This window comes from Giraffa tippelskirchi, chromosome 1 (genome assembly GCF_054371585.1).
Source record: "Giraffa tippelskirchi isolate mGirTip1 chromosome 1, T2T-mGirTip1v1.2.pri, whole genome shotgun sequence".
NCBI lineage: Eukaryota > Metazoa > Chordata > Mammalia > Artiodactyla > Giraffidae > Giraffa > Giraffa tippelskirchi.
The window spans coordinates 3,690,013-3,707,326 of record NC_137275.1 but is presented as its reverse complement, the minus strand read 5'-3'; the positions used below and the strand labels follow the sequence as shown (position 1 = coordinate 3,707,326).

Below are 17,314 nucleotides of genomic sequence, written 5' to 3'. Positions count from 1 at the left end.
GCTTTTCAGGGACGTCTCACTGGCCTAGAGGGCGGTGGGGATGCCTGTCCTGGGCGCTGTGTGGTGCCTCTGATGACACTCAGCTCTGATGCAGTGAGACTCTGCATCAGATCCTCAGTCTGCCCCCTGGTAAAGTACATGTGCTGCACCAGGTCAGTGTCCATGAGAGGGTCAGCCTAGTGGACACCTCTTGAATAGTCATATTGGCTGGAATGTACATTATAACAAATGCTGTCAGCTCATCATACCCACGACCTCCTGGGTGTTCTTGCTTAAGAGACGGCTGAAGTAGACAGAAGGTTCTGAAAGGAATGGACAGACAGAAGGTGACCGTCCAGTTGACATGGGGAACCAGTAAAATCCGGGAAACCCTGGACCACATCACATCATCCCGAAGTGTCCTTTCGGGTGGAAAACCTGCACTTCACCTCCTGGGTGCCCCGTGCCGGGCGGGCAGGGGTCGGCACTGTCTTTTCCCCCCATGGAGGATGTAGCCCCGGCCCCTGAACCCTCAGGATGCATCTTCCTCCTGTTCTTCTCAGGCCTCGCTGGGCGCTCTGTTGTCACCAGCCGCGGTCCCCGCTGTGTCCCTGTGCTACCTGAACCCCTGGGCCAGTCCTGTCCGACCCTTTGCGACCCCGTGGACTTACAGTCCATGGAATTCTCCAGGCCAGAACACTGGAGTGGGTCGCCTTTCCCTTCTCCAGGGCATCTTCCCAACCCAGGGATTGAACCCAGGTCTCTCGCATTGCGGGCAGATTCTTTACCAGCTGAGCCAGCAGGGAAGCCCAAGAACACTGGAGTGGGTAGCCTTTCCCTTCTCCAGCGGATCTTCCCAACCCAGGAATCGAACCGAGGTCTCCTGCATTGCAGGTGGATCCTTTACCAGCTGAGCTATCAGGGAGGCCCCAGAACTAGGATGATATTCCCAGGCCTCTCAGGCCTCCTAAGATCATTTCTATCATTAACACACAGGTACACACGCACATGCATACACACAGGTACAGACATGGACTTACAAGTCTTCTCTAAACTACTGTAAATGGAAGAATGCCCAGCAAGGCAGAGGTGGGGGCTCCGCCAGCCTCCCAGGAGCAGGTGGGCTCTGGGGGAGGGCCGTGTCCTCTGAGCCTCGGACCCAGGAGGCCATAAGGCTACCAGGGGTTCTGGCATCAGGCAGTCCCGGCAGGAAGGGCTTGGGGGTTTCGTTTCCAAAGCCAACCTCTGCCATTCTTTTCCAGGGCTGTGTCTGGGGTGGACGCTGACCCTGACTTGGTCCACGTGGAGGCCCAGGACCTCGGAGGAGGTAAGCGGGGAGGATGTAGGAGCTGGGCACTCCAAGTGCTCACTCCGCGGCAGGCTTGGCCACCCCGTCCTTGGCGACTGGCCCTGAACAGCTGACCTCGCTGTGTTACGATGTGGCATAATTTTAAATGTGCTTGTTTTCCAGCCAGGGATAAATTGAAGTCAAGGAGCTCCGCTCCAGTGGAAAAGTCTATTAAGAGGGCGATTTGTTCTGGCGCCTGAGCACTGAGTGGTTCCCCATCTCTCACTCCGATCCCTCCCCTGCACTTGCTGAGTGTTGAGGTGGGGGAGGCAGGGACTCCGATGGCTCCCCCCGCCTCCGGGGGTCTGGGGCCTTCCTGGAAGATGAGCCCAGGAACCACACAAGCTATGAGGAAAGTCCTCTGTGCTCACTGCCGACAGAACCATGGAATGTCCTAGAACATCACAGCCAGTAGGACCTATAGGTTGTGCCTTCACTCAGCAAACACTGGCTGAGCCTCCTGTGGACCAGGCCCAGGGCTGACCCTCCTGAGGACCCACAGGTGGACAAGATACAGCCCTGCCCCTTGCCTGGCAGGACCTCCTTGGTTTTTTCTGGAGTGCAGACCTGGCAGGGCCATGCTTAACCTACAGTGGGTGTCGGCAAGTGCAAACTGCCGTCCCTGGGGGGCACGTAGTACATGGAGGGTGGGTTCAGTGCCAGACACCAGGGTCCTGGCTGGTGACCAAAGCTCTGGAGCTAGCTCCCAGCCCTCTATGTGGCAGCTGCGTGACCCTGGAAGTGACTTGAGCTCGCCGCACTTAGCATCCTTCTCTGTGGAAGGGGTCCCACACGTAGTGCTCAGCCTGGGGCGGCATGGGTCATCAAGTGGGTGGGGGGGTCCCTACCACGTCCAAGCCCTCGGCTCTTCCCTGAGCGCCCCCCAGCCCCTGCCCTGAAGGGAGCAGGGCAGTGTTACTGTTGCTTCTGCTTCACTTCTTGAGCTTAGGCATGGGGTCTGGAGCTGGTGCAGACCCCAGCCCTGCCACCCTCCACGTACAAATCCTGAATCACTGCCTGCTCCCAGCCACCCCGGTCTGGGAGCCCTGCCAGAACCCAGTCCAGCTGAGCTTGGTGGCACAGAATCCTGGCCTTTAGGACCCACGCCCACGGCCACCCCCACCCACCCTGCAGCCAGCCTGAGCTACTGACCATTCCCCAAGGTCACCCTGCCCCCTGTCATTGCCCCTGCTGGAAGGCTGGGCCCCTGTCACTGGAAGGATCCTGCGGTGACATTGCAGGCTATGGATAGGAGGACGGTCACTCCTGTCACACTGGGGCTTGCTCACGAGAGCCAAGCTTCCACCTCCCTTCTCAGCCCCGTGGTCAGAAACTTCACCTCGGCAGCCTGACAGTGGCTCTAGAGAGTGGTTCACGCCACAGAGATTAGCACAGGCCATGGATCAGCCCTTTCCCACTGGACAGACCGTCAGCTCATGAGAGGCGGTCTTTGTCTGTCTTGATGGCGGTAGAGCTGGAACAGGGAGGACCTGACCATTGTGACATGAGTGAGTGAATGAATGGACAAATGCATGAGTGACTGAGTGGGCAAGTGAGTGAATGAATGAGTGAGTGGGTGAGTGAGCAGACGGTCCACTCTGAGTCTGGCCTGGGTTCAACTCCACAGCATGCCCAGCCAGGCAAGCCCACGACAGGACATTCAGTGTTGAACACAGGGAGTGACTGGCCTGTTTAGAGGGGAGATGGACATGGTTCTAAAGGGAATGCGCTGTGGCACAGCCATGGCTGGTTGCGAGCCTACTGTGCGCACTGTTTCAGGGCACCCTGCTAGTGAGTTAGGGCAGGTCTTCCGGCCCCCAGCCCAGCCCCCTGGCACTCTCTGTGCTGCCCAACTACCCCAGGCCATGGGCCGGATATGCCCCCCAAAAGTGCCAATGTCTCTGAGTGCCTGGCTGGGCTCCATTTGGTCCCTGTGGTTAATTCCACTCCTGCCCACATGCGGGAGAGATGAGTCCCCAGGGCAGAGGCTCCAGGCAACTCCCCGGGGGCCCCCCATCCCAGAAACAGAGGGCCTGATGGAAACGGGAGTCTCCAGGCAAAGCTGGTGTTCAATTTGCTCAACCACAGATATTTCAAAAAGGAAAGTGCCTAAATCTAGGGGGGAAAGAACCCCTGAGTCCTGCTCACACCCACCTGTTGATTGGGTGTGAGTGGAGAGATGTCTGGAGGGCGGGAGGGGTCCCAGCCATGATAGGCACTGTGGCCCTGCACTCTCCCTTCCCTGGGTGACCACACATCCGCTAGACCCGGGGAAGGCCAGTGGGTGGGGGTTGTGTGGGGATCTCCTGCCCACCATCTCTGAGGGCCGCTCTGAGGTCTGTCTCCCAGAGAGGGGATCCAGGTGTCCAGGATGTACAGGTGGTGTGTCCGCTAGTAGCCTAAGCCAGGGGCAGAGGGGGCAGGGGGCAGAACATGGACCAAGTCCTGCACTCACACAGCTGTGCTCTCCTGCACAACTTTAGCCCGGGCTCAGCAAATGCTTCCCATCAAGGCCAGCTGGTAAACGTTTCAGCTTGGCTGCCCATGTGGCCTATGCTGCCCATGACCGCCATAGCAATGTGAAGGCTCTGTGTGTGATGCGTAAAGAAACAGACATGGCTGTGTTCCAACGAGCCTTTCTCTGGGAAAAGCCTGGAGGCCGGCTGGGTGGCCCTGAGTAGACGAGTCTCTAACCTCGCTCAGCCTCAGTTTCTGCATCTGGAAGATGGGACACCCCCCAGAGGATGGTCCTGAGGATTCAAAGAGCTCCTCCCAGGAAAGTGCCAGGCACCACTCAGCAGCAGGTGTGGTAATCACAGGGCCAACCCTTTAAAATTCAGACCCACAAACAACATCCGCGGCGGAGGTATCAGAACACAGATGGAGCCGAGAGGGTTCATTTAGCACTTCCTCACGTCTGGGGCTGCGTCTGACCCCTTCAGCTAGCGTCTGGGTGTTTTGAGATTTCATGCCCTGCATGGCTGCTTCTTATCTCCTGCAGGTTTTCGCTACGTCACCTGCCAGATACACAACTGCTCGAATAACACGCGGACGACACCCTTCGCAGGCCCCGTTGACCACGGCTCTCTGACTGTGCAGGATGATTACGTCTTCGTTAAGGTGAGCTTGCTTCTGGGGCTCCTGGAAGTTGGCAGTAGGTGATGTGGAATATAAGCCACTCTGGGAAAAATGGAATCACTCCAACAGGAAGCCCTAAAACGGCTATTTTACTTTCAAGTGCTACTTACTTCAGGTCCCCCTGCCCCTGTGGCGAGGCACCCCCCCAGAACCCCACAAGGCTAGAGTGCTGCCATAGGGCTGCCATCCACTCCTTCTCCCTTCTGCCCACCAGGACCCCCCCCCCAGCTCAGGGCCCCCAAGCCTGAACACGTTTTGCTCCATCTGTTTCTGGTGGCTTTGAGCTGATATGGGTTGTCTCTGGTCATTGTTCTTGGCTACTGGGCATCAGCCATCCTTCCTCAGCGATCAATGCAAAAAAATAGAGGAAAACAATAGAATGGGAAAGACTAGAGATCTCTTCAAGAAAATTAGAGGTACCAAGGGAACATTTCATGCAAAGATGGGCTCGATAAAGGACAGAAATGGCATGGACCTAACAGAAGCAGAAGATATTAAGAAGAGGTGACAAGAATACACACAACAACTGTACAAAAAAGATCTTCATGACCCAGATAATCACGATGGTGTGATCACTCACCTAGAGCCAGACATCCTGGAATGTGAAGTCAAGTGAGCCTTAGAAAGCATCACTACGAACAAAGCTAGTGGAGGTGATGGAATTCCAGTTGAGCTATTTCAAATCCTCAAAGATGATGCTGTGAAAGTGCTGCACTCGATATGCCAGCAAATCTGGAAAACTCAGCAGTGGCCACAGGACTGGAAAAGGTCAGTTTTCATTCCAATCCCAAAGAAAGGCAATGCCAAAGAATGCTCAAACTACCTCACAATTGCACTCATCTCACATGCTAGTAAAGTAATGCTCAAAATTCTCCAAGCCAGGCTTCAGCAATACATGAACCGTGAACTTCCAGATGTTCAAGCTGGTTTTAGAAAAGGCAGAGGAACCAGAGATCAAATTGCCAACATCCGCTGGATCATCGAAAAAGCAAGAGAGTTCCAGAGAAACATCTATTTCTGCTTTATTGACTATGCCAAAGCCTTTGACTGTGTGGATCATAATAAACTGTGGAAAATTCTGAAAGAGATGGGAATACCAGACCACCTGACCTGTCTCTTGAGAAACCTGTATGCAGGTCAGGAAGCAACAGTTAGAACTGGACATGGAACAACAGACTGGTTCCAAGTAGGAAAAGGAGTATGTCAAGGCTGTATATTGTCACCCTGCTTATTTAACTTACATGCAGAGTACATCATGAGAAATGCTGGGCTGGAAGAAACACAAGCTGGAATCAAGATTGCTGGGAGAAATATCAATAACCTCAGATATGCAGATGACACCACCCTTATGGCAGAAAGTGAAGAAGAACTAAAGAGCCTCTTGATGAAAGTGAAAGAGGAGAGTGAAAAAGTTGGCTTAAAGCTCAACGTTCAGAAAACTAAGATCATGGCATCTGGTCCCATCACTTCATGGGAAATAGATGGGGAAACAGTGGAAACAGTGTCAGACTTTATTTTTGGGGGGCTCCAAAATCACTGCTGATGGTGATTGCAGCCATGAAATTAAAAGACGCTTACTCCTTGGAAGGAAGGTTATGACCAACCTAGATAGCATATTTAAAAGTAGAGATATTACTTTGCCAACAAACGTCCGTCTAGTCAAGGCTATTGTTTTTCCAGTGGTCATGTATGGATGTGAGAGTTGGACGGTGAAGAAAGCCGCAGAATTGATGCTTTTGAACTGTGATGTTGGAGAAGACTCTCGAGAGTCCCCTGGACTGCAAGGAGATCCAACCAGTCCATCCTAAAGGAGATCAGTCCTGGGTGTTCATTGGAAGGACTGATGTTGAAGCTGAAACTCCAATACTTTGGCCACCTCACGCAAAGAGTTGACTCATTGGAAAAGACCCTAATGCTGGGAAGGATTAGGGGCAGGAGGAGACGGGAATGACAGAGGATGAGATGGTTGGATGGCATCACCGACTCGATGGACATGAGTTTGGGTAGACTCCGGGAGTGGATTATGGACAGGGGGGCCTGGCGTGCTGCGATTCATGGGGTCTCAAAGAGTTGGACATGACTGAGCAACTGAACTGAACTGAACTGAACTGGGCATCAGCCATCCACAGCCCAGGGACGAAGCCCTGCTGCCTGGTACTCAGATCACAGTTGGGACCACCCTCCAAAACCATGTGATCTGACTGTTCAGAAATTCCAGGAAGCAGCTGGTCATACTACTTCTTGATTACTTCCACTGATGAGGAACTCGCTCCTTCCAAAACAGCCCCCTCTCCCCCGAGACAACTTAAATCTTTGGAAATGTCATTACAGCAGTGAGATAAAGTGTTTCCTCTACTCTCATTCATTGGCCCCTGTTCTTCCGCCTAGGATCCCAGGAGATAATACCATAGGCTCTAATGGAGATGGTCCCTAAGGGCACTGGCTGGGTGCTCTCTCCACTGAAGGCTCCCCCATCTCAGAGACACTTCATCACCCCAGCAGAGTGGACCAACACCTCCTGTGGAGTCAGGGCTGGACCTGGCAGGGTGTGTCATGGCTCCCGTTAGAGCAGTCAGTTAAGAGGCTCCTGCCACCACCAGCCCTGACTCCCAGCCCTGCTCTCATTCTCCTGCACCCACTGCTGACGCCCCTCGGCTTCCCATACCTTCTGTGTGTTTGCACATGTTCTTCCCTGGGCTTGGAACACTCACGGCCCCTTCTTCACCTCCTCTTCCAATACTCTGTCATGTACCCCCTCCTCCAGGAAGCCTTCCTTGGCTTCTATCTACTTCAGGCCCGCTGGTTGCCTCCTTGGAGTGTCCCCAGCTCTCTCTCCCTTCCTTCATTGCAGCCTAGGCCACACTGGCATCCTTTACTGTTTACCGTAGACCTTGCAGTCTGCAGGGAGGGTGTGCTCCAGGTCTATACGCAGCACTTCCCACTGAATTTCTCAAACATCTGCTGAGTGTTGGAGCAACAATGGCACCAGCTTCTTTGACAATCAATCCCACATGGAGTGTTTTCGAAACATTTTGCTTGGTCCGCCAGCACCCCAGCCTGAGACCCGGAGGGCACAGCTGTGGCTGAATGGGCCGGGCTGTTCCTTGTGCATCAGGGGGCCCTGAGTGGGAATGGGGGCTTGGTTAGAGGTGGTGGAAAGGCCTGGCCGAGGGTGGGCCATAGGAGGGGGCTAAGGGAGGACTGGGGTGCTGTAAGGAAGCAGGGGAACTGTGATCGGGCAGCTCAGGGATCAGGTCTAGAAGTGGGGACTCAGGAAGCTGAGTTGCAGTGGGAGAAGGAGCCACCCCTGTGCTCAGCCCTGGCGGTGCTCAGCTGGTCGGTCTGTGCTCAGATGGGATCATGACCGCTCTCAGCTCTGTCACAGAGGCCTGGTCTGCTGCTACTGACACTGTCTGTGTCGGACGGGAGAGGTGCGTGCCTGGCTAGGGGCTGAGGTCAGGGGCCACAGGGCTCTGTCCAGCTCCTGCCCAATCCATCTCCCATCACCTGTTTGCCCCTTGCTCCTCTTCCCCTCTCCCTCCTCCCTGCTTGCCACTTACCCCAAAGAAACAAATGCCGCTCTTTCCTGGCTCTTCCATTATCTCCCATGGGAGACAAGTTACTCCAACTCTGGGCCTCACTTTGCTCATCCATAAAATGGAAGTGATCACAGCTCATGGAGTTGCTGGTTTTGATGCTGATGAACTGTCTTATGTCATACATGTGGCAGTCTCAGGAGTCTTTCCTGTCGTTTTGCTTCTCCTGCTTTGTGTTTTGGTGGCATCTTGTGTGACTTGAACTTACCTTTGTTCTGTCTCTTCCTCCACTCAGTGGCCCACCAAGTATTCTCACTAAGAGAAGTTCTAGGGAACAGAATTTTCTTTCCCTTGTACTGTAACTCAAATATAGGGAAGCAGAGTGCTGAAAGAGCACAAGGGAAGGAGATTAGTTCTAACTGAGGGAGGTGGAGGAAGACTTCCCAGAGGTGGGGCATTTGGTATGGGGCTCTGAAGGATGAATAGGAGTCTGTCTAGTTCAGGCAAAGCACATGTAAACAACTTAAAAGGGCATTTTCACCAGCTGAAATACAATGTGTAGTTTTTCATTCATGAATATCTGGCTTAACTGGAAACCTAGCCCCTTAAAAAAGTATGTTTCCCCTCCTGTTAGGCAACCACAACAAACCAGACCAAATACTACATCTCTTACCGTCGCAATGAATTTGTCCTGATGAAGCTGCCAAAGTATGCACTGCCAAAGGTAAGAGTGGGTTCCCTGTTCCACCTGGCCCTGAGCTGTGTCCTGAGCTTGCCCTGACGTGGGGGGCTGCGGGTGCTTGGTGATGGCCGGGTCAGGATGGACAAGAGCAAGATGGCCATGCTTCCTCCAATGACTCCCCGCCCCCTCCACTCCATCTTTGCATGTGCCCAGCTTCATCCTGTCCTAGGGTCTCCACCATGCTCCTTCCTCTGCCTGTGTTTCCTTTTCCCCAGACTCCTGCACATGTGATGCTTCAGAGCAATATCTCCTCCCACTGATGCTCCAGGCTGGTCCTGCTCACACCTTACCCTTCTCTTTCCTGACACTCAGGGTGTGAGGATGGCCCTGTGCCTGTCTCCTGCTTTCATCTGGAGTTTCTGGGGCTGGGGTGCAGTTTCTGTTTTATTCACCGCTGCATTCCACCTGTCTGCTATGGTGCCTAGTATGCAGTAGGTGCTCAATTAATGCTCCTTCTTTCCCCTTGTGTGTATGTGTGTATGAGTTGATCAGTCGTGTCTGACTCTTTGCAACCCTGTGGACTGTAGCCCACCAGACTCCTCTGTCCATGGGATTCTCCAGACAAGAATACTAGACTGGGTTGCCATTCCCTTCTCCAGGGGATCTCCCTGACCCCGGGAGTGAACCCAGGTCTCCTGCATTGCAGCCAGATTCTTTATCATCTGAGCCACCAGGGAAGTCCTGGCAAGCAAAGAAGAGGGGACGTGGAGTCTGCCCAGACCCTGCCCCTGCCCTGTTTCAGAGTGAACTCCACAGCCCCCTCCCTGCTGATATGGTATTCCAATTTTACAAAGGAAATGACTGAAGATCAGAGAGGCTAAATATCCTGTCTGAAGTCACACAGCTGGTAAGAAGCCGAAGCACATTTCACACTGATGTCCCGGGTGCGGGGGTCTGAGACCAGCCTCCTGCCACATCCCCTTCTGGAGGATGTTTCCACTCCATGTATATAATTCAGAAACACAGATAGAAGCAGCCTTTCCCCATCCACACACTTACTGAGCATCACATAAGCTGGGAACTGACTCTACAGCTGTGAGTCAGACACCCCAAATTCCTGCCCTGGCTGGGTTTTCAGAGGAAACAAGCAGAAAGTCAGGCAGACAAATGTGTGAAATAATTGCCGGCTGTGGTGTGTGCTGTAAAGGGGATAAGAGGCCAAGCCAGAGAGTGACAGAAGGCGGGGGAAGCTTCCCTGATGCGGGAGTTTCCTCTGAAGCTCGAAGGCTCTGGTAAAGCTATTTAGGAATAGGACGGTGCAGGTGCAAAGGCCCTGGGGCCAGAGAGACCTGGCTGGAGGGCAGAAAGTGGGGGCCAGGTGAGAGGAGGCCATCTCTCTGGGATCTGCAGGCCAGCAGGTACGTGGGGTGAGGGGAGGTGGGCTGTGGATCGCTGGAAAGGACTTGGACACAGCTGCTGCTAGGGGCACCGCAAACCCTTCCTGAGCCAGAAATGGGAAAAGTTCCTGAGATTTTAAAAACTTTTTTAAGGTGTTTCTTTAGAAAAGGAAGAGGGAGGGAAAAATGGAAAGGAAAAGAAAGAAAGAAAAGAAGCAAGCTTAAGAGAGTTTTTCCAGTCTTGGCTGAATAAATAATGAAAAGCAATGGTTTCATTTATGGCAAATGCCTTTGGTGTCCCTGGGGAGTGAGAGGCCTTTCAGCTTCTGAGAGACACTTCCTCCGCCCCTGGGGGCTGCAGGTCACCAGCATCCTGTGTCCCTGTGTCCTGGGCCTTTTTCCTGGTGTGGGGGTGCGGGTGGTTGAGTGGACGCTTGGGTGGCATGGGCACCTGGGCAACTGCTGCAGCTTTCCTGGTGTAGGGAAAGGGGTGGGAGGTGGACCAGTGGCCAGATCGTCTCTGAGGGCGTTCATTCTAAGGAGGCCTCGGCCACCAGTCACGACCTCTGTGACCTTGAGCACGGGCTGCCCCTCCCTAGTCCACGGCTGAGACAGCCATGAATGTCACTGGGTCTTCTGCAGGGTTTGCAGGAAGCACCCTGAGTCCCGCTGCCAATCCTTGACAGTACATGCTCCCTGCTAGCGTCCTTCTTCCCCGTTTCTGTGGAAATCAGGGGTCACTGAAAGCCCGTTGAGGCTGGGATGCAAGTACGCCCCTCACATCACAAGGGGGTGACAGAAGCCAGGCACAGCCACGCCCTTCCTATCACCCAGCTTCAAAGGATGCCTGAGGACCTGCTCACAGGGGTGGCATCCGTATTGGCGCCAAGTGTCCTCACGTGGGGGTCCTGCCCAGGACCCGGTGATGGGCCAGGGAGTGGGGGGTGATGCACAAGTCAGGCTGCTCTCGGGGGCCATCCCCCCACCCCGAGCCCAGGACGGGGTGTCCCAAGAGCACATATGGTCTTGTGAGGACACTGCCCATCCAGGCAGCTGGCTGCTTGAAAGTGAAAGTCGCTCAGTCGTGTCCGACGCTTTGTGACCCCATGGACTGTACAGTCCATGGAATTCTCCAGGCCAGAATGCTGGTGTGGGTAGCCTTTCCTTTCTCCTCCAGGGGATCTTCCCAACCCAGGGATTGAACCCAGGTCTCCTGCATTGCAGGCGGATTCTTTACCAGCTAAGCTACCAGGGAAGCCCAAGAATACTGGAGTGGGTAGCCTTTCCCTTCTCCAGCGGATCTTCCTGACCCAGGAATCGAACCGGGGTCTCCTGCATTGCAGGCGGATTCTTTACCAACTGAGCTATGAGGGAAGCTCTCCACCAAACCCAGGAGAGCAGCCAGATCCCGTTTTCCCACCAATAGCGTGGAGAGCTAGCTAACTGAATTTCCTAATCAGATTTTGTTGTTACATGGTGAATTTGTGACTCTTGCCTCTTTCCTCCGCTCAAACCATTCCTATCTTTTTTTTTTCTTCATTAATGGCCCAAGTCACATCATGAAAACAGCAGAAACCAGAGCCGAGGGGAACTCACCACGGCCCCCCCACCTCCTTCCCTCCCTCCCCTCCCCCAGCCCTGTTCGATTGCCCCAGTCCCCAGCCCCAAGCCAAGGCGACTTTTCTGCAGTTGCATCATTGCAGTCACTCTGTCTGCAGCCTGGCTTTCACATGACAATGTCTTGGGAGAATTTTTCCCGAATGATACATGATAGCCCCTTTAAATGACCGCAAAACTTTCAACTCAGGAGACCGTACCTTGTTCAGCTAAGCCAGACTCCTGTTGTTTAGACATTTGGGTTGTTTCCATATTTCATAATTATAAACTGTGCTGCTAGGAATATATTTGTGCCCACAGGTATTTCTTTTTTTATTTTCACAAGTTAGTCTAAGAAGAATTTCTGGACCAAGGATATAAAATATTTGTGGAGCTTAGTTGCTTTCTAAAAGGGTTCCACCTTGCCACCAGCAAAGTTAGAATAGGCCTGTTGTAACATGGCTTTGCCAGATTTTGTATTGTATCAATTCTATTTTTCTTCTACTTAAAAAGGTATAAATGGCCTCGTTCTGCTGTTTTAATTCACCTATCTCTGAAAACTAAAATGGATAAACAGTTTTTATTATATTTGTCAGCATCCTTTGCTTAAATTGTTTACTTGTAGAGATTTAAAAAAAATACTCAAGTTCCCTAAGAGAAAAAGAAAAAAGCAGGCAAAGCCTATAAACAGACAAAAGCGAGGAAAAATCCAAATAACTACTGATTCTATAAAAACATTCATAAGCATAAAGTGAATGCAAATTTACTTTAAAGTGAAATAGTCTTTTATCTGTAATATGTTCACATAAAATAAAATCGATAAAGTGTAGGAATAAAGGAGAAAGTGACATCAGGGAAGAGGGTGGGGTGGAAGCACGCAGTCCGTCTTCTCACTTAGACAACAATCAGACTGGCACAACCCTCCTGATGTAACGATTTTGGAACTCTTGTTCTGTTCCAAGGCTTGCAGCTTCCAGGGGAAGGCTTGCAGGGTAAGTCATTAATTTCCACAGTTTTGGCTCTTCCCAAGGTAGCAGCTATCCGTCTCTCCCGACTCCCCCCTCAGTCACAGGGTAGCGTCCATGCACGTGTTCCTGGAACAGTGGACACACAGCTTGCAGGATTCATGATGCTAATCCTTGGGCACCAGTAGGTCTGGGACTATATGCTCATGATCATGAAGTACTTAATTTCTTCCACTTGGCGGTTGTTTTAGCATCTGTAAAGCAACTCAGGAAACGTACATCAGATACTATTATCTAAGTCCTTCAGATAGGAGCTAACGCAGAGGATACGGGGGAAGGCTCTGTCCCGGGGTGGCCCCATGGGGTCCTGCTGGTCCTACAGCCAGAGCCTGTTTCAACCCCCCATCCCCACACTTATTTTCCTTCTTTCCCCTTTTGGGAGCCAACATTTAAGGACAGAGGATGAGATGATCAGATGGCATCACCGACCTAATAGACATGAATTTGAGCAAGCTCCAGGAGATAGTGAAGGACAGGGAAGACTGGCATACTGCAGTCCACAGGGTCACGAAGAGTCCGACATGACTTAGCGACTGAACAACAGTTTAAGTACTAGGACATTCAGAAGCAACCACCATATGGAGGGATTTAGAAAGTCACCAAGCATGCCCAGGAAAAAGCTCACCCTCAGATAAGACTTGAGGAGAACTTCAGTTTACACCTCAGGCTGATTCCCAAGACACACACAGCCTGCAGCAATAAAATAAAAATAAAAAACAAACAAAAAAGCCAGCAAACCCTGGAGAGGGGAGAAAATCTGACTTCCAGAGTTACTGCATTATTAGATTCCAATATCCGGTTTTCAACAGCAAGGAAACTACAAGGCAAACAAAGCAAGGGCCATCCATTCAAAGGGGAAACACCAACAGAAGTTGTCTCTGAGAAAGGCCAGATGGCAGATCTACTAGACAAAGACTTTAAGATTACTGTCTTCAAGATGCCCAAAGAAATAAAAGAAACAGGGAGAAAGTCAGGAAAGCAATGTACTCATGAATTAGAAATGCACGCATAACTTGTTTTATTGCACCTAGCAGATATTGCTTTTTTTTTTTTTTTTAACAAATTATAAGTTTGTGGCAACCCTGCATGGAACTAGTCTATTGGGCCATTTTTCCCACAGCATTTACTTTTTGTCTTTGCATCACATTTTGGCAAATCTCACAATATTTCAAACCTTGTCATTATTACCATATTCATTATGATCAGTGACTTTTGATGTGACTGCTATAATTGCTTGGAGCCAACTTAATTGATAAATGTTATGTGTGTTTTGACTGCTCCCCTGAGCAGCCATTCCCCTATCTTTGTCCTTCTCCTCTGGCCTCCCTGTTCCCTCAGACACAACAAAGTTGACATTACAATGGCCTCTAAGTGTTCCCATGAAAGGAAGAGTCACACTTCTTTTACTTTAAATTAAAACCTAGAAATGATTACCCTTAGTGAGGAAGACATGTTGAAATCCAAGAGAGGCTGAAAGTCAGGACTTTTACAGCAAACAGCCAGGTTGTGAATAGAAAGGAAAAGTTCTTGACGGAAATGAAAACTGCTACTTCTATGAACACATGAGCAAAGAGCTTTATTGTTGGTAAGAGAAAACCAAACAGCCTCATCGCTGACATGGAGAAAGTTTCAACCATCTGAATAGAAGATTACACCAACCACAACATTCCATTAAACAAAGCCTAAACCCAGAGCAAAGCACTGCACTGGGCTAGGTTGCTCAGTCATGTCCGACCCTTTGCAACCCCAGATCCCTCTGTCCATGGGATTCTCCAGGCAAGAATACTGGAGTGGGTTGCTATGCCCTCCTCCAGGGGATCTCCCAACCCAGGGATCGGACCCAGGCCTCCCACATTGTAGGCGGATCATTTTACCATCTGAGCCACCAGGGGAGCCCGAGCAAAGCGCTAACTCTCCTCAACTCTATGGAGGCTGAGAGGGGAGGAAGCTGCAGAAGAAAAGTCTGAAGCTGGCAGAGATTGGATCGTGAGGTTAAAGGAAAGAAGCCATCTCCATAATATCACAGTGCAGAGTGAAGCAGCAAGTGCTGATGTATTGATAGAAGCTGCCACAAGTTATCCAGATACAACTAAGATTATTAATGAAGGTGGCTACACTAAATAACCGATTTTCAGTGTAGACTTATAGCCTTTACTGGAAGAAGATGCCATCTAGGACTTTCATAGCTAGAAAGGAGAAGTCAATGCCTGGCACCAAAGCTTCAAAGGACAGGCTGACTCTCTTGTTAGGGGCTAATGCAGCTGATGACTTTAAGTTGAAGCCAATGCTCATTTACCATTCTAAAAATGTTAGGGCCCTTATGGATCATGCTAAATTCACTCCACCTCTATTCTACAAATGAAACAAAGCCTGAATGACAGCATATCTATTTACAATATGGTTCACTGCCTATTTTAGGCTCACTCTTGAGACCTAGTGCCTAGAAAAAAAAGATTCCTTTCAAAATATCACTGCTCATTTGACAACGCACCTGGCCCCGCCAAGAGCTCTGATGGGGATGTACAGTGAGATTAATGTCAGCGTGTTGTTTTCACACCTGCTGACACAGTATGCATTCTGCAACTCATGGATCAAGGAGTGATTTCAACTTTCCAGTCTTATTATTTAATAAATACAGCTTATAAGGCTATACTATAGACAGTGATTCCTCTGATGGATCTGGACAAAGTCAGTTGAAAACCTTCTAGAAAGGATCTGCCATTCTAGATGCCATTAAGAACATTTGTGACTCATGAGAAGAGGTCAAAGTGTCAACATCAATAGGAGTTTGGAAGAAGTGGAGTCCAACCCTCATGGATGACTTTGAAGGGTTCAAGACTTCAAAGGAGGAAGTAACTACAGATGTGGTAGAACCAGCAAGAGAACCAGAATTAGAAGTGGAGCCTGAAGATGTGGCTGAATTTCTGCAAACTCGTGATAGAACTTCAAGGAATGAAGAGGTGCTCCTTATGGATGAGCAAAGAAAGGGGTTTATTGAGATGGAATTTACTCCTGGTGAAGATTGCTGAAATTACAACAAAGGATTAAGATGTTACACAACCTTAGTTGATGGGGCAGTGGCAGAGTTTGAGAGGATTGATACCAATTTTGAATGAAGTCTACTGTGGGTAAATGCTATCAACCAGCATTGCATTCTATAGAGAAATGATTCATAAAAGGAAGAGTGAATAGATGCAGCATTGTTCTGCTTATTTTAAGAAGTTGCCACAACCACCACACTGATCACACAGCAGCTGTCAACATCTAGTTTGGACCCTCCACCAGCAAATAGAATATGACTCACTGAAATTTCAGATGGTGTGTTCTTTTTTAACAATAAAGCACTTTTTAGTTAAGGTATATACATTTTGTAAGACATAATGCTATTGTGCACGTAAGAGATTACGGCATAGTATGACTTTTATATACACTGAGAAACCAGAGAAATCTGTGTGACTCACTTTACTGTGATGTTTGATTTATTGCGGTGGCCTGGAACTGAACCCACAGTATCTCTAAGGGGTCCTTGTACCAAAAAATAGATGGAACACATGGGACCAAAACGAAATTCTGAAGCTGAAGGAACAATAATTGAAATGGAAAATCCACTAGAGAGATTCAAAAACAGATTCTAGCAAATAGAAGTAAGAATCAGAGAACTTTAAAGGTAGGATAATTGAAATGATAAAACCTGAGGGAGAGAAAGAAAAAAAATGGAAGAAAAGTGGACACCATCTACGAGACTGTGGGCCATCATCAAGTGAGCCAAGATACACACTATGGAAGGCCCAGAAGGAGAAAGAGAGAAAGGGGCAGAAGAATTATTTGAAAGAATAGTGGCCCAAAACTTCCATAAAACTGATGAAAGACATAACTATAAAGATCTTTAAAAGCTTGGTGAGCTCCAAGTAGCATAAACACTAAGAGTTCCACACCAAGACATTATAATCAAGCTGTGGAAACACAAAGAAAGAATGTTGAAAGTGGCAAGAGACAAGTCACTCATCACATACAGGGATCATAAGTAAGATTATAGGCAGATTTGTTATCAGAAACCTTGGAGGCCAGAAGGCAGCGAGTTGCAATATTCAAAGTGCTGAAAGAATTTGGTGAAGATGTTGGTTCATTCAGCTGTTCCTTAGATTTTATGTAAAAATCTATGAGGAAATTTCCCCTATCATTCTTACTAAAATGACTTTAAGCTTTCCAAAAGTACTTCTTTAAAATGTTTTCACTACAACTAATGGAATAATGCAAATATATATATCATCTCTACCTGTTTACCACTCCATTCCTCCTTTCCATGACAATCTCACTGCATTCCTCACGGCAACTGTTGTAGGAACTCTTGTCGTTCAGTCGCTTTTTTGTGTCCAATTCCTTGCAACTGCATGGACTGCAGTCACCAGGCTTCCCTATCCTCCACTATGTCCTGGAATTGCTCAGATTCACGTCCACTGAGTCAGTGATGCCATCCAACAACCTCATCCTCTGTCACCCCTTCTCCTCCTGCCTCAATCTTTCCCAGCATCAGGGTCTTTTCAAATATCAGCTCTTCACATCAGGTGGCCAAAGTATTGGAGTTTCAGCTTCAGCATCAGTCCTTCCAATGA

The 17,314-nt window shown here is 49.9% G+C and overlaps 1 protein-coding gene across 2 annotated transcripts in view; it reads left to right on the top strand.

The window, feature by feature from the left end:
• The window catches only part of SORCS2 (sortilin related VPS10 domain containing receptor 2), a 486,615-nt gene that overhangs the window by 406,655 nt on the left and 62,646 nt on the right, over positions 1-17,314 (top strand). For both annotated transcript variants that reach the window (XM_081580604.1, XM_081580512.1), the window contains exons 6-8: positions 1,242-1,306; positions 4,329-4,447; positions 8,636-8,725. In XM_081580604.1, coding sequence (XP_081436730.1) covers positions 1,242-1,306; positions 4,329-4,447; positions 8,636-8,725 — 274 coding nt within the window. The remainder of the gene's footprint in view (positions 1-1,241; positions 1,307-4,328; positions 4,448-8,635; positions 8,726-17,314) is intronic.